Source organism: Primulina tabacum, chromosome 11, assembly GCF_025594145.1.
Source record: "Primulina tabacum isolate GXHZ01 chromosome 11, ASM2559414v2, whole genome shotgun sequence".
Taxonomy (NCBI): domain Eukaryota; kingdom Viridiplantae; phylum Streptophyta; class Magnoliopsida; order Lamiales; family Gesneriaceae; genus Primulina; species Primulina tabacum.
The window spans coordinates 709,744-732,426 of NC_134560.1; the positions used below are offsets into that span (position 1 = coordinate 709,744).

At 33.2% G+C, this 22,683-nt stretch overlaps 3 protein-coding genes and 1 long non-coding RNA gene across 8 annotated transcripts; 1 reads left to right on the forward strand and 3 right to left on the reverse strand.

Annotated features, from left to right (window-relative positions):
- Positions 1–745: 745 nt before the first annotated feature.
- LOC142519097 (glutaredoxin-C1-like) lies at positions 746–1,580 on the reverse strand. The gene is made up of 2 exons (XM_075622008.1): positions 1,480–1,580; positions 746–1,232 (listed from the first exon to the last, which is right to left on the reverse strand). The coding sequence occupies exons 1-2, from the start codon at positions 1,553–1,555 to the stop codon at positions 817–819; spliced, it is 492 nt and encodes a 163-aa protein (XP_075478123.1). The 5' UTR covers positions 1,556–1,580; the 3' UTR covers positions 746–816.
- Positions 1,581–2,552: 972 nt separating this feature from the next.
- Positions 2,553–4,974, reverse strand: LOC142518591 (F-box protein At5g46170-like). 5 transcript variants are annotated; one of them, XR_012813596.1, is made up of 3 exons: positions 3,629–4,974; positions 3,348–3,440; positions 2,553–2,881 (listed from the first exon to the last, which is right to left on the reverse strand). XR_012813596.1 is itself a non-coding variant. In XM_075621382.1 (2 exons), the coding sequence occupies exon 1, from the start codon at positions 4,792–4,794 to the stop codon at positions 3,670–3,672; it is 1,125 nt and encodes a 374-aa protein (XP_075477497.1). In that variant the 5' UTR covers positions 4,795–4,974; the 3' UTR covers positions 2,553–2,881; positions 3,629–3,669. The 5 variants fall into 5 exon arrangements, 1 of the variants encoding a protein (XP_075477497.1); XR_012813594.1 differs by having other exon boundaries at positions 3,337–3,440; XR_012813593.1 differs by having other exon boundaries at positions 3,348–4,974.
- Positions 4,975–11,956: 6,982 nt separating this feature from the next.
- Positions 11,957–13,191, forward strand: LOC142519417 (uncharacterized). The gene is given in 3 exon segments (XM_075622424.1): positions 11,957–12,015; positions 12,396–13,070; positions 13,072–13,191. Coding segments are annotated over 2 exon segments (357 nt in total). The 5' UTR covers positions 11,957–12,015; positions 12,396–12,758; the 3' UTR covers positions 13,117–13,191.
- A 141-nt stretch (positions 13,192–13,332) lies between these two features.
- On the reverse strand, positions 13,333–14,544 carry LOC142519418 (uncharacterized). Its single transcript, XR_012813769.1, has 3 exons — positions 14,206–14,544; positions 14,014–14,113; positions 13,333–13,614 (listed from the first exon to the last, which is right to left on the reverse strand). It is a non-coding gene; the product is annotated as an uncharacterized LOC142519418 (long non-coding RNA).
- Positions 14,545–22,683: the final 8,139 nt, after the last annotated feature.

Below are 22,683 nucleotides of genomic sequence, written 5' to 3' on the forward strand. Positions count from 1 at the left end.
GTAATGCAGTATCATATGAATAATTATATTGAGAAAAGATTGAAATTGACAAAAATTGTAAGATATGTTGCCAAAATTGAAATTTATCAATATAAACTATCAAAACAACAAAATGATAAATATAATGAACCAATATTGTAAAAATACATGATTTGTTTTAAATAATAAATATAATATTTTATTCAAGAAAATAGAAAATAAAGATATGTAAAATATGTAAGTATCACAATTTTTTGTATTTTATTTTTTTGAAATGAGTCCAACTACGTAAATTCAAGAAAAGAGGCCAAATAATCGACAAGTAAAGTATAAAAGTTTAACACATGAGTTGACACAAAATAAAATAATAAATATATTGGATAAACATTACCACTTTATGCATACAAAATTTTTAAAAATTTAATCAATGAGCCGTGTAGTTTTATTGTTTGGGCTCTACATAATTTGATTAAATCCACAATGAACACAATCATCATATTTAATCATATTTTTAATGGATCAATGTCCAATTTTTTTATATGTCCATTACACATACTATTTAGGTGCATAACTAAATAACATGAGACTTATGATTTTTTTTGGGCCCCTGTTAAGGTCGGGCCCTGAGGCGATGACCTCCCTCGCCTCACAGGAGGTACGACCATGATCATTGTATCTAAAAAAATACACAATATTTATTTTCAAACACTATGGTCAATTTTTCCAAAATGTGATATATATTTATATTTTTTTAACGCATAACCGATGATATTTATTTTTAAAAAAGAAAATGCGAGCTGGGCAGTAAATTGCCTCCATCGGATGATACAACAAGATTCAAAGCCAGAGAACTCCTGCATCCTTGAGTAGAGGAACAAGAGTGCCATTGATGTGGCAAGTCAACACTTTCTCTATGCTACCCAAGAACCTGCCACCCACGAACACAGCCGGCACCACCAGCTGTATATGTGCACCATTGCCCCAACCGGAGAGGTGATAAAGTAGAGCCTGAATGTCTCTGCCAGATTCGTGGTGGTCGAGCTCCACAATGGCGGGGCTAACCCCGAGTCCCAAAAGCAACTGTTTGACAACGTGGCACATGCAGCAGCCGCTGATTGTGAACACCACCACCGCATTGCTGGACGCCAGCACACTCAGTGTCTCGTACACAGGCTCACAGTTCGCCGCTTTCACCTCTCCACAAACTCCAACACCACCGCCAATTATCATAGCAGATGACACGAACTTATTATCTGCTGCTCGATTCATTTTGCAACACTTAGGGTACAAACTTTTGGATGAGTTAAAAAAATGAAAGGTGATGAGACAGGAGAAATGAAGAAAGGGTTGTATATATATATATGCATGAGATAGAAATCGGAACACAATTTATTGGTGAAAGACCAAACAACTTTAAGGGTTTACAAAGCGTTTACAAGAGCAGCTCTTTTACATGACAAAGACAGAGTGAGTACTGAATAAATCAGAAAAAGTACGTACCCGGCAATTTCTGCGGCTGTGATTTCTTCTTCCTCTGTCTATAACATAATCCAACTCCTGACCATCTATCCACCATTGGATGGAGTGGACCCTACCTCAACAATTTCTAATCCCTAGCTACGGTGGTGAAAGCACATTTAAGAAGAGCATAATATATCCAATATAGAATTCGTATGTCATCATGCTCCGCCATGGATATTGAATTTTAGCCGTATATATAAAAAGTCTTGGGTTGAGCTAGCCTTAATGTTTTGTACGTACGAGTCACATCTTCGGGCCGGGGACGTACGTGATTCAGCAACCTGATGCATCACTCATGTCTATTGATGGATTAAATTTAATAGCGTGGCATGTATTGCATGAATAGATTAAATTGGGAGCATGTATCTTTATTTTCTTTATTAGCCTGATTCTACTTACTAGCTAGCTCGTGTGTGTATTAATCAATAATCTATGATAAAAACCGAAGGCCGACAAGTAACGACCACCAATTCAGAAAATGGGCATTGGCATATTCCCATTTTTACATCCAAGATTTTATACATACGACATATATATATTCAGTGGCTGGTCTCCACATTTGTGATCCATGAGCAAACCCAAACTCTTATTTCTCAAGCTTGGTGATATTAGATTAATTTAGCTTTCGATCTCCCCCCTCTCTCTGACACTGTTCATTCTCGACGACCATTGGCTGGATTCCCATTTTGGGTATTCCTTTGTTGTTTCAATTTATTCATTTTATTGCAGAATTGAGGCAAGACAGATCTGAGCTAGGACCCCTTTGGTTTTTGCTGTTGAGAGTACCGATAAAAAGCCTCATGCGTCACTGTTTGACAAAAATTCAAGTTTGTCAGTGTCGTGACACGTTATAAAACACGAAGTATCCTATTCATGATGAAACGATTGGCGAAATTTATTGTTAAGCGTGTTCTAAAAATTACTTTTTAATTCCATGTTAAATAGATTATAAAAATTGAGTGATTCATTAAATTATTATTATTTTTTATTAATTAAACAAGAAACATACACTTAATTTAAGGCGGAGTAAGCTAAAACACGTAAAGCTGGAATTCAGACGCCGGTCATCGGTTAACCTTTAAACAATTGCAGAAACATAGGATCTTAACGAGCAACATATTTACAGAGTGGTAGCTAATACAGGCGCAGATGGCCAAAAATCCAAACACGGTAATTATCATAAGATAGTCCAGATGAAAGTAGGCACCCACCATCAATAGTTTTACTATATAAAGTCACGGCTAAAGCTCATAATCAACCATCGATTGAGATCACACTGTCGTGATAGCCAGCAGCATAGCAAGCTAAACTTCTGTTACTTGTAGTATGTTATTCTCAGAGGAAAAAATTTCGGGCTCCGCTTTTATCCTCCTTGGATTCCCTGGAAAATGCATTGACATGACAAATATGAAGCATAATTTGAATTACAGGATTCGCAAGGTAAATACACAACCTAACCAGATATAGTCATGGTACAGAGCAGATGTGAGATATTGTTGCAACAGAAAATAGAATGTGCACGTGACAGAAGAAATCAATAATCCATGAATGGATTTTTTTTTAAAAAAATTCGAGAATGGAATGAAAAATTATAATGATAGCTTATATATGATGCAACAATGGCCATTTAAAACAGCTTAGGACAAAGAAATCATCAACATGAATGATCCAGTGTTATAGAGCAAGCATATCAAGGTCTGTGACAGAAGCAAAAGAACACAATTACACAGTCAATCAATTAGGAAGTATCTTGATTCTAAGTTGAGACTTTTCATAATGACTTTCAATAATCCAAACAAAGTATTCTTTCCTACAATTCCAGTAAAATAACTGTACATTTGGCTCACACAGCGAGAAAAGATTTCGAGCTTCCATTCAATTCCCACCAAATGAGAATAAACGCTAAACATGTCCTTCAAGCCCAATGATTGATATGCTCACTGACAGAAAAAAGTTGATAGTGAAGTTCACGAATGATTTCAGGTGCAAACACGGTAATTCAAATGTGATACAAGATACCTAAATTATTATCTAACTAAATAGAAAACAAGACAAGAAACAGCTGAAGGTTCGTGATTGAACACAAAAACATCCCAACAAACTTATGAATATCTCCTTGGATTTTTACCTCAAACAAATCCATTTGCCAATCTTTTCTCAAAATCCAACTCAAAATGAGTTCATTTCCAAACAATAAGTTCTCCTCTTCGCCAACATCCTTGCAGCAGTCCCGAAAGGCTCCTCAAATGCGGAGGCAACCCAATTCCCTTCCGAACCCACGACCTCTATCTTGGACTGCTCACGAGGCTTAATTGCAACCAAAGTCGCCCCTTTCAGCACCATCCCATTAGGCAACTCCAAATGGGAAGCATACCATAACCGCATATTCAGAGCAGGAACAAGAGTCCTCTTTGATGCTGAGGATGCAGACAACGGCTTCACCCGCAGCTCCTCCAACTGCACTTTATTCATAGATAACACTCCCTGTCCATCCGAGTCGGTCAAAATCAAGCTTTCCAGGGTCTTATGTTCAGCTATTATAGCCTGCAGCAGATAATGTCTTGCCGAGGCCGCGATCAATGAGCTAATAGTCCACACTACACGCAACTTTAAACCCCCGTTCGTGTAAAAAGACTCTGGTATGTTGCCATTATCAAGCGCTACTCCATTACTGTTATTCCCGATATCAGTATTATCAACACTACAAGCAGAACCACTATTCAGATTATGGATGACACTCGAAGCGCCAAGAATAACACAATTATCGAGCGTTGACCCAAAATCGGCCCTCCACTTGAGTAAAACACCAGCGTCTATCCCCAATTCCCCACTCGGAAGTGTAATCCGTAGGAGCTTGATTTCGTTAAAATTCTTTAATACTTGAGTAGGGGAATGGTGGGTGACACTGTTTTGCTCGGTTACGAAGTCGAAATCTTCTGCGAATGAAGGAAGGCGGCGGGTGGTCGGATTAATGAATTGTGTGAAAGATTGAAAGGGCTTGAAGAGTCCGAGGATTAGGCGAAAGAAAGAGGATATGGGGTGCCGGGATTTTCCAGAGGCAAACGAGGCAGAGGAATCGTCGTCCGAGATAACGCAATCGACGCGCACGATTATGTTGTCGACCTGTGGAACGAGAGAGCGAAAGCGCTTCGAAACAAGGCAGCATCGGCCCAATGATTTCACATCCCCTATTTTGTTAAAGATGACGAGGAGAAGTGAGTCCGGAATTCCGTCGAAAAGATCGATCGGCTCGGGGTGGATTTTACCGCCCAGATCTAAGGGAATAGAACCCATTTTCCACAAAGCTATATTCTACTAGAACCCTTATATCTCCGCTCATGTGTTGTGGATCCAACGACTAAAGCTCTGAATATGTAAACTTGACTGTTTCTTGTGTTTGAGGGTGGCGACGATGAGAGGAGGAGAAACAAACACGATTAGGGTGCTTTTTTTTATTCTTTTCTTTTTCCTGCCTCTTTTACAGTAAACAAGTTTTATCACTGCCTATATATAAATAATACATAGTATTTTTATTCACTTACTTATTATGTCTATTAAATATTTAAAATTGTTGTGAAAAAGTAAAAATTTATGATAAAAAATAAAAATCTCAAACTTTCAAAATTATCAAACTACACACTTTATAATATTTTTCTCTCAACTCAATTGTAATTTTCTTCACAAATGAGAGTTCTATTTATAGAAAATCTTTACAAATAATCCAAAAATAAATTCATCATTACCTACATCATCACACACTAATTTTTAATATTTACAACTCTTATTTTCAACATTAAAATATTCAACATTCAAATATTCAATACACACATTTTAAATATTATTTTTCAACACTCCCCCTTGGGATGATGATCATAATGATTGTCTTCATTACGTGTTTTTATACTGCCTCGTTAAAAATCTTACTAGGAAAAACCCATTGTAATAAAAACCATAGTAAGGAAAAAAGAGTGCAGTCACGTAAACTCCCCCACATGTTGACACGAACAATTCTTCACAAATTTCGTAGATTGCACATCCCAATATTATATATGTGCTTTCTGAATATTGACGTAGGAAGTGCCTTTGTGAAGAGATCTGACGAGTTTTCACTTGATTGAATGTGACGAACATCAATACATTTATTCTTCTCAAGCTCCTTGGTGAATGCGAAGAACTTAGGATGAATATGTTTAGTTCTGTCGCTTTTTATGTATCCTTCTTTCATTTGAGCAACACATGCAGCATTATCTTCATATAGTATCACGGGCTTCTCGTCAAATGATAATCCGCATGAGATTTGGATATGTTGGGTCATTGATTTTAACCACACACATTCACGACTTGCTTCATGCAGTGCAATAATCTCGGCATGATTTGATGAAGTTGTTACGAGCGTTTGTTTCTGAGAACGCCAAGATATTGCAGTGCCTCCACGAGTAAATACATATCCAGTTTGGGAACGTGCCTTGTGTGGATCAGATAAGTATCCAGCATCCGCATAACCAATTATACTTGGATTAGCATCTTTTGAATACAAAAGTCCCAAGTCTGTCGTTCCTCGTAGATAACGGAATATATGTTTAATTCCGTTCCAGTGTCTCTTTGTTGGATATGTCTAAATCTTGCCAACAGATTCACGGCAAAAGATATATCAGGCATTGTACAATTTGTAAGGTACATAAGGGCACCGATGGCACTTAGATATGGTACTTCTGGACCAAGAATATCTTCATCATCTTCACATGGACGGAATGGATCTTTTTCTATATTTAATGATCTAACAACCATTGGAGTACTTAAAGGATTTGATTTATTCATATTAAAACGTTTAAGAATCTTTTCTGTATAATTTGTCCGGTGAACAAATATTCCACATTTTTTTGTTCAATTTGTAAACCCAAACAATACTTGGTTTTTCCAAGATCTTTCATTTCAAATTCTTCCTTCAAGTATGACACAACTTCTTGAATTTCCTTATTCGTTCCAATGATGTTTAAATCATCAACATATACAGCAATAATTACGCATCCGGATGTTGTTTTCTTAATGAAAACACAAGGGCATATTGAATTATTTACATATCTTTTGTTTTATCAAGTGATCACTTAGCCGATTATACCACATTCGACCGGATTGCTTTAACCCATATAATGATCTTTGTAGTTTCACAGAATAACATTCTCTGGGTTTTGAACTTTGTGCTTCAGGCATCTTAAATCCTTCAGGGATTTTCATATATATATATTACTATCAAGTGATCCATATAAGTAAGCTGTAACAACATCCATAAGACGCATTTCTAAATTTTCAGATACCGCCAAGCTAATCAAATACCGAAACGTAATTGCATCCATCACGGGAGAATACGTTTCTTCATAATCAATTCCAGGCATTTGAGAAAAACCTTGTGCAACAAGTCGAGCTTTATATCTTACTATTTCATTTTTCTCATTTCGCTTTTGAATAAAAACCCATTTGTATCCAACAGGTTTTACACCTTCAGGTGTAAGGACTATAGGTCCAAAAACATTACGTTTATTTAGCGAATCCAATTCAACCTGGATGGCTTCTTTCTATTTTATCCAATCCTGCCGATTTTTACATTCACTAAAAGATTTTGGTTCATGATCTTCATTATCATTTATGATGTCGATTGCCACATTATAAGAAACTATATCATCAATCTCTTCTATATCTTTTCGGTTCCATATTTTTCCAGTATTAATGTAATTGATAGATATTTCACGATTCTCGTCAGTTTGTGTTTCTGATAGAACATTTTCATCATCATGTGTTTCTTCAGGAACATGATTCTCTATTTTGTGATTATCATGTGTTTCTTCAGGAACATCATTTTCTCTTTTGTGATCATCGTGTTTCTCTATGAATTTTTTTTTTCGAGGATTTTTATCCTTGGAACCGACTGGCCTTCCACGCTTCAGGTGTTTAATGACATCATCATGAGTATCTTCAATTTGTTTCTTCGAAATTTCAATTCGAGCAGGGGCATTTGCAGCATGTATATATGATTTAGTTACCCCTTTTGTGTCTGCAAATGCATCTGGTATTTGATTTGCTATTCTTTGCAAGTGCATAATTTGCTGTACATCTTTTTCACATTGTTTTGTTCTTGGATCCAGATGTAACAATGATGATACATACCATGTAATTTCTTTTTCGGTATGTTTCTGTTCTCCCCCTAACATTGGGAAGATTTTCTCATTAAAATGACAATTAACAAAACGTGCTGTGGACACGTCGCCTGTCTGAGGTTCAAGATATCGAATGATTGATGGACTATCATAACCGATATAAATTCCAACCTTTCTTTGAGGTCTCATTTTCTTTCGTTGCGGTGGTGCAATAGGCACATACACCATACATCCAAAAATTCTCAGATGATAAATGTCTGGCTCTTTACCAAATGCAAGCTGCAATGGGGAGTATTTATGATATGCACTTGGTCTGATACGAATTAATGCAGCAGCATGTAAAATTGCATGTCCCCATATAGAAATATGGAGCTTTGTTTTCATAATCATTGGCCTAGCAATCATTTGCAGACGTTTCATCAATGATTCAGCCAATCCATTCTGTGTATGTACATGAGCAACATGATGCTCAACAATGATTCCCATAGGCATACAATAATCATTGAAAGTCTGGGAAGTAAATTCACCAGCATTATCAAGTCTAATTTTCTTGATTGTATAATCGAGAAATTGATTCCTCAATTTTATTATTTGAGCAAGTAATCTTGCAAATAAAACATTTCGAGTTGACAATAAACATGCATGTGACCATCTGCTGGAGGCATCAATCAATACCATAAAGTATCTGAATGGTCCACATGGTGGATGGATTGGTCCATAAATATCACCCTGAATACGTTCAAGAAACATTGGTGATTCAGTTTAGATTTTGGCTGGTGATGGTCTTATAATAAGTTTTCCAAGAGAACATGCTTTACATTGAAACTTATTATTCTGAAAGATCTTCTGGTCTTTCAACGGATGACCATGTGTATTTTCTATAATTCTTCGCATCATTGTTGAACCAGGATGTCCTAGTCGATCATGCCAATTGATCAGTATTGAAGAATTATCAACTACCATGTTTGATTCAATTGGACTTATATATGTATAATGCAATCCAGTAGGTAGCATTGGTAGTTTTTCAACATATTTCTTTCTTGATTTGTATGTGGTAAGACACATATATTTCTCATTCCCTTCATTCATTGTTTGAGTATCATACCCATGGGAATATATATCATTAAAACTCAATAAATTTCTTTTTGATCGTGGTGAATACAAAGCATCATTGACCAAAAAATTTGTACCATTAGGTAACAAAAATTGTGTTTTACCACATCCTTTAATCAAGTCTACAGGACCTGATATTGTATTCACCATTGTTTTTGTTGGTTTTAGTTCCAAGAAATATCTTTTATCTCGGAGGATAGTGTGCGTTGTACCACTATCAGATATGCAAGCTTCAGCTTTGTTCGTAGCATTTTCCATATTTGAACTTCAAAAAAATATACAATGAAAAAAAATTATTGACAATACGTATGCAATAAATTGAAAAATACAACACATATCATACTTGTACAATGAAACATTATCGTATGAGTACATGAAAAATAAATTATTTTAGAATTATATTCTACCAATATATTGTTCATTTTCAGAAAAATCACTGAGAAAATCTCCAGCGTCAATATTTTTCATTTCTATTCCACCAGCATATTGATTATTTCCAGAGAAATCATTCAGGAAATCTGCAGCATCAAAATGAGTTGAATTACTCAAACGGCCACTGTGTTCAGTGAAGTTGGTCTCTTTTTCTTTTTCCCTTTATCGATTCTTTATAAAGCTTGCAAAGGTACTCGGGGGCTCGACAAATACGAGACCAATGTTCTGGAGTGCCGCATCTAAAACAAGAACTTTCAAATCTTTTTGAGTGATTTTCATTTACACTCATGTTCTCATGATGCCTTTTTGGTGGCTGGTTCGTGACGCCCTTTTGAGATGAGTTATAATAATAACTATCTCGATTGTTTTCAAAACCACTGCCGCGACCACGACCACGACCACTTCCACGTCCACATCCATGACCACGACCTCGACCTCGACCAAAATCTTGTCTCTGGATTTGATTTTGGTTTCCAGATTTAAATTCATTTTTACTCACATAATTTACTTCTGGAAATGCTGTTGATCCAGTGGGTCGGGACTGATGATTTTTCATTAATAGCTCGTTGTTTTTTCCGCCACAAGAAGACATGCGATAAGTTCAGAATATCTCGCAAATCCACGCACTCTATATTGTTGCTGTAAAGTTATATTTGATGCGTGAAACGTGAAAAATGTTTTTTCAAGCATTTCTGATTCCGTAACCTCATGTCCACAAAATTTTAATTGCGAGATTATTCGATACATCGCCGAATTGTAATCACTAACTTTCTTGAAATCTTGGAATCTTAACATATTTCATTTATCACGGGCGGTCGGAAGTATAACTTCCCCTATATGTTCGAATCTTTCTTTCAATCCTTTCCACAGAGCCATGAGATCTTTTTCGATGAGATATTCACATTTTAAATCTTCATCGAGATGTCGACGCAAAAATATTATAGCTTTTGCTTTTTCTTGTGATGAAGATATACCATTTTCTTTAATGGTCTCGCTTAGACCCGATGACTCAAGATGCATTTCTACATCGAGAGTCCATGGCATATAATTTTTTTCCCGTGATGCCGAGCGCAACAAATTCGAGCTTTGTCAAATTTGACATGGTGGTACTAAAAAAAATTACGATACATTTTATTAGTTAATGAATATTGCAATACAAAGTAATGGATAAACAACAAGTACAAGCATTCGTAAAAATAAAGAAAACACACGAGGAGGATATTCTCCAATAAATACAAGACTCGTGAGTATGATAATTAAAATAATTAAAAATAACTTTGAGAAAGCCATCTTCTTTTTCTTCGAAAAATTTGATGAAGAATAATTTTTAGAGAAGAAGAGAAAATTGGATTGAATGTGTTTGTAAGATCATATTTATAGGGCAAAAACTAGCCGTTTTGTTACCGTTTATGACCGTTGGTGTACAAAAAATAAATGTATGTATTTGTACAATTTTATGATAATAATACGATGTATATAATATTAGTCATGTTTAAATAATTATGTATATCATATCACATTATTATAATGAGGTGTCATAAGTTATTTTGTTTAAAAACCTTATAGGCTTTTATACTTGTCGTATCCCTTATGGGGAGCGTGGGATGTCGTCTTATCCTCCCAAGATTTATAACAAGTTTTTGAAAAAAATTATTATTATTATTTCTAATTTTTATTATATAATAACATTATATTATATATTAAATATATACGCAATAAATAAATAACAGTAAAATAAATATTATTACTTTTGTTACATTTTTCTTCTGTTTGGAGCTTGGAAAAATATGGAGGACTTTTAGAGCTTCGTGCTGATAACGTGTTGTGAAAAAGTAAAAATTTATGGTAAAAAGTAAAAATCTCAAACTCTCAAAAGTATCAAACTACACACTTTATAATATTTTTCTGTCAACTCAATTGTAATTTTCTTCACAAATGAGATATCTATTTATAGAAAATCTTTACAAATAATCCAAAAATAAATTCATCATAACATACATCATCACACACTAATTTTCAATATTTATAACTCTTATTTTCAACATTCAAATATTCAATACACACATTTTAAATATTATTTTTCAACAAAAATTTCATTAGTTTTAATACATTTTGCTTGTAGTCCTACTTTGCGGTAATGCACGGTTGGCTTGCTGTAAAAAAATAATGTTGTTCTTATTGGAAATACTGATGTTTCTAACGCTAACTAAATTATACTCCCACACAAAGTTAACATATTTGTCCATGAATAAAGTTAATTGTGCTATTTTATGCGTTGTGTCTTATAAACAAATTATACAAATCAAACCGGCCACGAGTAATAAAAATTTGGCATGTAAATACATCAATATTTTTAAACAATCCCCAAATATTTTAAAAGCCTTTAATATATACTTTAAAATTTTCAGTACACCCTTTTTAAGAGTTAAGTTCATATTTACAAAACAAAAATTTATGTGAGCCGGTATCACGGATCGTATTTTGTGAGACGAATATCTTATTTAAGTCATCCGTAAAAAAATATTATTTTTATGCTAAAAGTATTACTTGTTATTGTGAATATTGAGAGGGTTGATCCATCTCATATATAAATATTCGTAAGATCTTCTCACAGAAGTCCTACTCTATTTACAAATATCACGTGGCATAGAAAGAATAAACTAGTCTTGGACTTAGTTAAACTACGAAAATACCCCTGAGTAGGGCAACCAAAAAAAAAAAAAAAAAGAGACAGGAGGCTTGTACACGGTGCAGCCGCCATTATCGACGATACAACATTTCGTCCCCAAATTTTTCTTGATTTGGATTAGCTATCAAGGTACGCTCCTCTTTAATTTGTTGACCTTGTTTCATTATCAAGGTTTTTTTTTTACCTTTCGCGGTAATATTAGCGATTGTCAGTTTTGCGTGTAATTGGGGCCAAGTAATTTTATTAAAAATGCATATATTTGTATTTGTTCTTGGAGGATTTTTTTGGGTCGGAAAGTTTGGATTTCTCCCCGATGGTTATTCGAATTCATGTCACGTGCTATGCTTCTGTTGTGAATGGAATAAAAATCACAATTCATGTTCGATTTTTTTTTTCTCAAAGAAATAAGCGCGCAATATAAAGCGATTGGTCCAACCCTTGCATTTTTGTATATCAGGAACAACAAGTGTGATTGTGGTAATAATTATAGTGGGTGTTTATTCTTGTAGTAGATTCTCTGTTTCCAGGAACTTTACTTGACGATAAATTTCTGGGGGAAAAATAAGATAGAGTAAATTCTCTTTCATTGGACAATATGTTGTGGCTGCAACTGGAGCTGAGGGAAGTGAGTTTAGGGCCACACCTGTTTGTGTGTTTTACAAGCACTTTGTCAACGCAAATGCAGCACTCGCTTATCTTTAATTTGGCTTTTTTGAGTTTGTGTCAACATGTTTAGGATGGTTCATGCTCCTTTATATACTTCTTGGGGTTCGCTTTCGAAACTTGGTCGCTAATGTTATATCATACAACTATCATCAACCGCAGCAATTTATACAATTTATTCATCTACTGGCTACCGTCAACAGGAGTGAATGGCTACCACACAACCAGAAGGGACTCCTTTAAATCAGGTGGGAATCCCAAATGTTTCAGAACCAAACAGCTCAAAATATGTATCCCACGTCAAGAAATTGATCAATCGTCGAATGCTGATTGGAATCCAGGATGGACGGTTTTTCCTTGGCTCATTCTACTGCGTGGATAAGCAAGGAAACATTATCCTTCAAGATGCAGTGGAGTATCGCAGCACCAGGCGTAGTTCTCCTTCCCCAATGGAACATAGGGGTGTCGGTCTCATTCTAATCCCTTTCTCCTGTCGAACTTCCTCTCACGTTGATTGTTCCAGTTGAAGAACAGTTATCTCTGTTGTCTCTTAAAGAGCACAAATAACATTATTTGCTTTGTAGGGGAGGATGTAAGCTCATAGTTAAATCTACTTCTTGGAAAATGCGTGTCTAAGATTTATTTGTGATGTTTGGTGTAATGATTCATTCTTGCAAAGTTTGATAATGAGTTAGATTGGAGTAAAAAATTTAAGAGCCGCAGAAGAAGCGCATGCTTAAATAATGCATCTTTAAAAGTAGAGTGTTGTTTCAAAATTACATAAATATCAATATAAGAGGACCAAGACACCAATTATTAAATAAAAACATTGATTTGTTGAACAAGAAAAGGCGTCTCGAAGGTAATCCGCTGGATTTCAGGAGCAGTTGACCATCTGAGAATCCTTTCCCAGTTGACAGATGGTAGGCCAGAAAACAGGGTTTGAGTACCAGGCGCCGTCAGTATCTATCAGTGTAAGGAGTACCGTATATGATGAGATAAGGTACGGTACAAATTGCTGTGTCGATGGGAATTGCACGTTCACTCCAGAAGATATTCCACTGCCTGCATTACGGTGCACAGTTGAATTCCTTCAGGCTGAGTTTGGATTCAGGTTGCTAACTTTACAAATATAATATGCATTGTTGCCGAGCGTTTTTTGGATCATTCAGCTCCTCGCGAATAAAAGGATTGGTCCCGCTTATGGGGACAAAGACTTCCAATTGAATAAGTATGAGTAAAGGATCAAACAAGAGAATTTATCCTGGAAGCAGAAGAAAAATATTGGATAAACATCAGCTGAAATATACGATCGTGCCATACATAGCCGAAAAATTGTAGATGTAGTCCACTCAAACAATAGATGATAATGTCTTGTTCAAAATTCAAGAACTGGTTTCATTTTGGCATGATTGTCAATATGATAAGATTAAGCACAGCAAACAGAGAAGACGACCACTTAACCTATGCGAGTGATTGTGGCAGTATTAACCCCAATAACATGACCATATGAATCCATCAATGGTCCACCCGAATTCCTTGCCGTCTTAACAAAACATCAGACCTAGAAATGTATAAGTAAGCAGATTAAATGATGCTAATGTCCAGAAACAGAACAAATCGTATCTACGAAATATTTCACCAATTAAGAGATACCAGCATTAATGGCAGCATCAGTTTGAATAGCTCTTCGAATGGCTTTTCCACTGGGTGAGGGTATCTCTCTCCCCCAATCCACTGATAACCTGCAGTATGTCAAATACCAAAGGATTCATTTTTCATCAGCAATCCACATTGGTTCCTTGATACAAAAAATCTTCTTTAGGGATCTGGTAGCTGGACCTCTTCTTTACCTACGTGCATGCAATTCGAACTCAAGATCTAAATCATGAAAAACTTTTACTTTACCATGGAGTTAATTTGTAGGTAGCATGACCTCAAATGATCTAATTATCTATTTATTAACCAAAAAATTTTAGGCACTGAATAACTCAAAGTAGGGCACTTTGCACGCACCAGAGCTCGCAAAGGAAACCGGAGACGATGCAGTTGATTTAATAAAATGTTATATTTTTATTTAAGTCAAGAAAGTTGGTTATTTTAAATTATTTGTGAATTTTAGCATTTTAAAGTTCAATTTAAATTATTAGATGATTTATAATATTTTAAGCTTTTAAAATATAAATTTTGAAAAATTGGGGATTTAATCCTTAAATTGTGTGTAAAATATTTTAAAATGAATTATACCTTAATTAATGTATTTAATTAGTATTTAAGTTAAAATAGAATTTTTAAGTACTCTTTTTTAACTATTTTCGAAATTTGAAAATTTTCATTTTACCACTGATTATTTATCTAAGCATTTTTTTAAACCTTAATTAACCCTAACTCACGCACGCACACACAACGCACACACTCATGTTACAATTGGAGGTAGAAAACTAGTGTTCTAAGCTCTTCTTTTAGCAGCCACCATCTCAGTCTCTTCCTTTCAAATTTCTGAAGATTCACGTTCTTTCTCGGTCATCTCCTGTAATCTACCGCGTTGATATTCGTTATCTTCGTGCGTTTTAACGCAAAGACATATATAAACTTTTCTTTTACGCATCAATCTCGTCATATTATGTATTTTGATGTATATTGTGCACGAAAATTTTAGGCACGGAATAACTCAGTAGGGCACTTTGCATACACCAGAGCTCGCAAAGGAGACCAGAGACGATGTAGTTAATTTAGTAAAATGTTATATTTTTATTTAAGTCAAGAAAATTGGTTATTTTAAATGATTTGTGAATTTTAGCATTTTAAAGTTCAACTTAAATTATTAGACGATTTATAAGATTTTAAGCTTTTAAAATGTAAATTTTGAAAATTTGGGGATTTAATTCTTAAATTGTATGTAAAATATTTTAAAATGAATTATATGCCTTAAATTAATGTATTTAATTAGTATTTAAGTTAAAATAGGATTTTTAAGTACTTCTTTTTAACTATTTTCGAAATTTGAAAATTTTCATTTTACCACTAATTATTTATCTAAGCTTTTTTTTTAACCTTAATTAACCCTCTAACTCAGGCACACACACACTACGCACACACACGTTACAATTGGAGGTAGAAAAGTAGAAAACTAGTGTTCTAAGCTCTTCTTTCAGCAGCCACCATCTCAATATCTTCCTTTCAAATTTCTAAAGATTCACGTTCTTTCCCGGTCACTCCTGTAATCTACCGCGTCGATATTCGTTATCTTCGTACGTTTTAACGCAAAGGTATGCATAAATTTTTTTTTACAAATCAATCTCGTTATATTATGTTTTGATGTAAATTGCCTTACCTGAAGACCCTTTCTTTGATCAACTGTTTCACTAAATCGCATGTTTCTTTGAGCAAGCCACTCTTTGGTGCATTGCCTTCTCTAGAGCATCTGGCGCTCGAGTCCAATCCAAGCCTCTCTGGAGAAATCCCTTCCACTATATCAAATCTAACAAGCCTAAAAATTATCATGTGCCTTTCTCAAAACAATATGAGTGGTCAAATTCCTAAAGAAATAGGTCTGGTTAACTTGGAACAGCTTGATTTCGATCACAACAGTTTGACTGGTTCAATCTGTTGGGAAATTAACCCAAAGCGATGCCGACCACGATGATAATAGTACCCAAACTTGCGGAATAAAATAATCAACAAGAACACAAAGATTTACGTGGTTCACCCAAAATAAGCTACGTCCACGGAGTACTGCAACTTTTATAACTGGAAGAAATATTAAAAAGTGTATACACCAATACACTAAATATCTCACACTCCCGAACCCCAGTATACCGAGAAAATAATTTCTCTAACTCACACAAGAGAATTCCCGCACTCAATAAAAAAATACACTCTTTTTTTCTATGCACTCTCTTTTTATCAAAGCTGAAAAACTTTTGATTTTGGGATACAATAATTGAAGGAATTGAGCTCTATTTATAACTAAATCCCTCATTCAGTTTTCAGATTCTTTCGATGTGGGATAACAAGTTCTAAATATTTTATTTTGACGTGGGCCCCACACCTTACCTAACATAATCCCTGAAGAAATTGGAATGCTGAAAAGTTTAAGGCTATGTTTGGTAGCCATGATAAGAGAATTATTATTTAATAATCATTCCCTTATCTCGGGTTTGGTTCGATTTTTATTAATCTACAAGCCCTTGATTATTATTGAAAGCCCACACTATTCATGTTATTTGTGTGATTAAGTATCCCTCCTCAAAGGATGTGATAATTAATATTTTTTGAATAGTGATCATGATAAGATTGTATATTGACCATAATACCCTTGAATTGTTTTCTTCAATATAATATGAAAATTAAAATTACTGAAAATTTAATAATTAATATAATATTTATATTTTTATTATATTTTTTTATAAATTAATTTCATATATTTTTATTATTTTCAATCATTTTAAAGAAAATAAATGGTAATGCAAATTTATCTTAAATTAAATTTTTATAAATTTGTAATCTTGTTAATTAATTTTTTTATGAAAATAAATATTTTTTCAATTCTAATTTATTTTTTTTAATGATTTAAATTACTTTTAATGAACATAAATTATAATTATAAATATTTAATTATCTATCAAATTATTTTAAAAATATTTATAATTATTTTAAGAAAAACAATAATATTGTAATTATTACTAAAACTTTATTTAATATTAATATTCAAAATATTAATGTTATTTTAATTATTAAAGTAAATACATATTTACAAATTTATTTCTAATAAATATATTTAAATTAATTTTAATTAATGTAAATTATAATTATAAATATTTAATTATTTATCCAATTATTTTAAGAATATATATTTAATTAGCATTTGGGACATTTTGGTCATTACAATAAAATTTACAAAATTAATCCATCATTTTAAAATCATACCAAACACCATGTTATTTATCCCACCATACTATTAATCCACATATCTCATTTTTTAATCACTCTAATTATTAATCATTTACTTATCATATCACATGTACCAAACAGAGCCTAAGTATATGAATCTTTAGCCCACACACTAATTGCCAAAGATTCTCAAGCAAGCAGGCATGCCCCAAAACTAGAGTTAATTTCATTGTAGTCCCCAAAGTTTCTTATTCAAAAACCCTACTAAAAGTTTTCATTCAAATTATTTTCAACATTTTAAATTCGAAATTAAATGTTGTCTTTATTAAATATGTTTGTAAAAATAGTTCTGGGAAGAAAAATAATTGAGATGGTATTTATGAAAGAAAAAGTTTTATGAAATAATTTTTTTATGTAATTTACATCAATTGAATTAAGATATTGATAATTATATATATAGATTTGGACTCTCTCTTTGAATTAGATTTTGGGTTGAAATTAGACTCAGAGTCTATGTTAAGATATCTAACACATGCATCTAAATCTAAAAAATTCTAAAAATGAAACTATTTTCCCTTATTTCCCAGGATTAATCTTCTAGGTAGGATACGTAATTCAGATTTACTAATGATCCAATAATTGATGTTAATAATGGACAAGTGAGTGTAATTTTTGACCACACATATAAGAGAAATTGAGTTTGAGCACCACGAACCGACTCTCTAAATTAAATAAATTGAAGAAACAAATTCTAACTTCGTCTATTTATTTCCTAAAAAAGGTATCGAGTGAATGAGAAATTGATGCCCAAATTTCCCAGTCAATATTATTACATATGAAGTATGCTTCAAATTTGCAAGAAAGATTGAATTAAATTTGAAACTCGAGAATTTCATTATAAACAATAACTTTAAAATCTGTACGTAATAATACTATTTTAAAGTTTATACTAGTCGTATACTGGGAAACATTAGTATATTATCAATAATCATAATTAAGCACCAAACGTACGTGATGATATCACTTAAAAAATATATACTCGCCCAAAAAGATAGACTTATATATTCCAAAAAAAAAAAAAAACACCAGCAATAATTATTTATGTAATTTTTGGTGTGGAATATAGTCACTGTTTTAATTTATTTATTGGGAAAATTGGTGTGATGCGGAATAAAAATATATTTGCCGTTAATTTAGGCAGCCAGGAAAAAGCAAAACGAACGTACTTTTGATGTAGAATTTATTTTTTCTATTTGTCGGAAACTTGACAGCATACTTTTTGCCCCTAAAAACTCATATAGCCTTTTATGTATGACAGTGAGAAATCTTTCTGTCTTAATTTATGCTGAAATAAACATACACCTAAATCTTGAAAATCCTGCCATATCAGGTTGCTTCGGAACCATTAAATATATCATTACAAGAAATAATAAAAAATCTAAGAATGCGAAATAATGATAACAAATATAAGGAATCAAACAAAAGACATATCCACTAGGAATGGATCAAACTTAACAATTACACACAATGGTTTTCAATTATAGATCTGAACATTGATTCATGAGCTAGAATATTTGGCTCTGATCCCCACAATTTATTAAATATTTGGATGTCCAGAATTAACTGGATAAGGAGACGTTTCTTGGGATCTAGTCTTTCTCTTCTGAATAAACCTTTGCAGTGATCTCTTCATATACAGGCCCCTTGTCGGGCTGCAAAGAGGCGAATTTTGTTTGGATCCCGGCGATTTTTCTTCCATTTCACGGCTTGCAAGCAGTACAATCGCTCGAGCCTGCGTCGTATATAAATATATGAGGAGATGTACATGTGTCATTTGACGATCATATCTAAATCAAATCCATCAATTCAAATACAACTCGAATGAATTTGTGTTCTACTTTATGAAAACGAATTTTATTATTATGTTTAGGTCTATTGTCTATCTATTACTATATTACATGTTATTCTAATAGATACAAAAAGTTTTATATGTTTGGTATGACAACAAGTTGGGAAATTGAAATAAAAACTCTCATAAATTTTTACAATTACGATATCATATTCATTTTAGTATAAACAAAGTAATAATATAAAGCGTGCACATGGACGCTGGCATTTTACTTATTTTTTTGACAAATATTACATATGCAATACACTACTATATTATATGTTTCTTTCTCATTTTAATATTCTCCATTACTTTGGTCACTCTCGTCTTTGTTGCATATTTTAAGTTAATATATAGTATTTTATAATTCTATTGAATTGTACGGGTGCATTGCATGCGTATGTAAGGTACCTACTCTTTGATAAATTACATTTAAAATAGTTATAACTTACGAGTCCTCCACAAGGGATAAAGATTATTTTGTACATTGATTTAATAAACTCATTTTGGTTAGCTGTAATTAACTGACCCTTAATTAATTTTCAAACAGGTGAAGTACATGAATGAAGGCCAATGGGCAAGAGTTCCACCGAATCACAAATTCTATTTCATGAATGGAAAAGGTGGGATATGTGTGAAATCTAAACGTGGTCTTTGCAATATTGGAGAAGACAAACCATCAAATCCTTAAATTTAGTGCCACCGCTGATTGTCTGCCATATTATTATATCATTTATTTTTGAAACGATTGTTCGTGTGCAAAGTTCAGAGATACTTTTATTTTTTTTATTTTTTATTTTTTGTCATGAAAATATCATGTTCATACGTAAAATAAATTAAAATGAAAAGCATAGGAAGTAATATTAATTTATAAATAAAATTAAGTTCCATTTAAATCGTTCAAATCTATAATAATAAATGTATTGGTTTATTTGGATGAATGAATTTGGCGGTATATTTTAAATCTTCAACTAGTTAATTTTTTTGTGTCATTTTAATGGATTTCAATATCTGTCTCAATATGAAGTATGAAGAGATTTCAAATCTTCTTTTTAAATATTTTTTTCAAATTTAAACCCGGCCTGCAATCCAAATACACATTTAGTTTCTCACTTTTTGTATGGGGTGGGGCCGGGTTATTTTGTTATCTAACAATGTTCAACCATTTTTTTTTAAAAAAATGGCCTTTTGTAATGTATTTCAAATATTAATTAAATCAAATTAATGAATATATCAAAATATAACAAATTGGACGTTTTAAATATATATATATATATATATATATATATATATATATATATATATATATGAGAAAATTTCTGGGATTCGAATTTAATTTTTTAAATAAAAAAAAATTGGTGGACGCCATGCCATATACATATATATGTTATACTTTTTTATCCTTAAAATTGTTTTATTAAAATTGCAAATACATTCCTTTTCTGTTAATTAAAAAATATTTCGATAAAAATATATCTACTTAAAAAATTTAATTAAAAAAATATTTCATAACTGTAACGACCCAAGTCCTATTTTGAATAAAGTACTATTTAAACATGATTAAGATGCTATTAACTAAGCAAATCAAGGTGATTTGATGTCATGACCGTTCTGAACCACCAAACTGAGATCAAGCTTCTGAAGAGTTCAGAGCTTCCAAAATCAGTTCGGACCATTTGAACCCAGCCAGCCAGCAAGACAAATTGCGCGCGTGTCAAAAGTGCACCGACATGTAACAGTTTAGACCTACCGAACCCGAGATCGGACCTTCCTAATTAACCCCAAGCATCTAGTTAGGTGTCAAAACGAGCATGACACGTCCTCGCATGCACAGTTCAGACCTTCCGAACTAGAGCTCGGAGTATTCTCTCGTTTCCAAACCATATTTTAGTGGTTTCTAAGCCATATCTATCAACCAGACAAGTTACGAAGTGCTTTCAGGAATTTGTCAGACAAGTTACGAAGTGCATTCAATATTCGTCAAGTTGAACTTCTTTCGAAACTGCGGATTATTCTCTCCCCAAAGTCATCTTCCTCTTCCGAATAATGAATCACGATGCTTTCAGTGTGTGTACTGCTTTCAATTGAACCTTAGAAATCAAAATTAATACAATGATACAGATAGAAGCTTTTCTCACAGCTTTTCGCGACACGTAATGAACAGTAGACATTTTTCTTTAAAAAAGTCGTATACAACCCAACTCTTAAACCGGCGCAGATTGTCGCTTCATTAGAGCAGTTATGCTGGTAGTACAACAGCATTTCAGCTCGTACAATGTTGTGGTTTTGTAGGTTAATGTTGTTGTTGTTGTTGGTGGTGTTTGATAGGAGATTTTGTCATGTTCAAGGTGCCGCGTGGACGTGGAATGTAAGATTTCCGATATTTTTTTGTTTCTCTATTCTATGATGTATTTTCTTGCACGGAAATGTTTCACGGGGCAAAAGAGCAATCCATGGACGCCGAAACTCCAACCATTTGGTAAGAGCTATAAACTGGACGAAGAATATTAATCAGGAGAAGGATTTAGAATTCACATGGAATAGTTTATAGTTTAGCAATTTTAATATTTAAAACTTAATCGTCAGTCATTGCTCTGTTTCAATGAATATAGAAACACCACTCGAGTGATATTTTAAATTTAAAAATCCTATTCCTTTTCTGTAAAAGACACGAAGATACAAATTAGTGCTTTTAGCTAACAACTAGTGAGGTTAATTCACTGCCTGATCATTTGACTAAATACAATATATATATATATATATATTTGGCACAGAGGAACTGTTTAGTTCCAGGGATTTTGACAATGTTATTGGAGCATAAATCTTCTGTCTCCTGTCAAACGGTTTAGTTTGTTGATTTATGTCTCATATTATTTTTTATAAATCTAAATTTTTGATTACATATATACTGATACACCACCATGCATATGGCAGGAAACTTCACGTGAACTTCGTGCTGCCCAGATATGGCTTTGTTATTATTATTATTAATTTTTGTCTGGTTGATTTTGCTTGCGTAATTTCTGAGGCAAAATCCTCGAAGTCAGCGCAAATTTTGGATTTGAGGGTTGACATCTTTGATTTGCTTACGGACCTTCACTTTTTCTTTGGTTGTCTTTATCTTATATATGAAACAGATGGCTATCTTCCATATATTACATATTAAATTTCGTCTCACTTTCAATTTTTATTATTATTGTTATTATTATTCATGAAAAACATCTTCAAAAAAGTAATGGTTAGAAATTAGAATTAAATGTCCGGCCGGCAATTTTTTTTTTTAAAAGAAGGTATTAATGGTTTAGGCGGAGGTGGGTGTTGTTTCTTTAATTAATGAAACTAAACTTGATCTT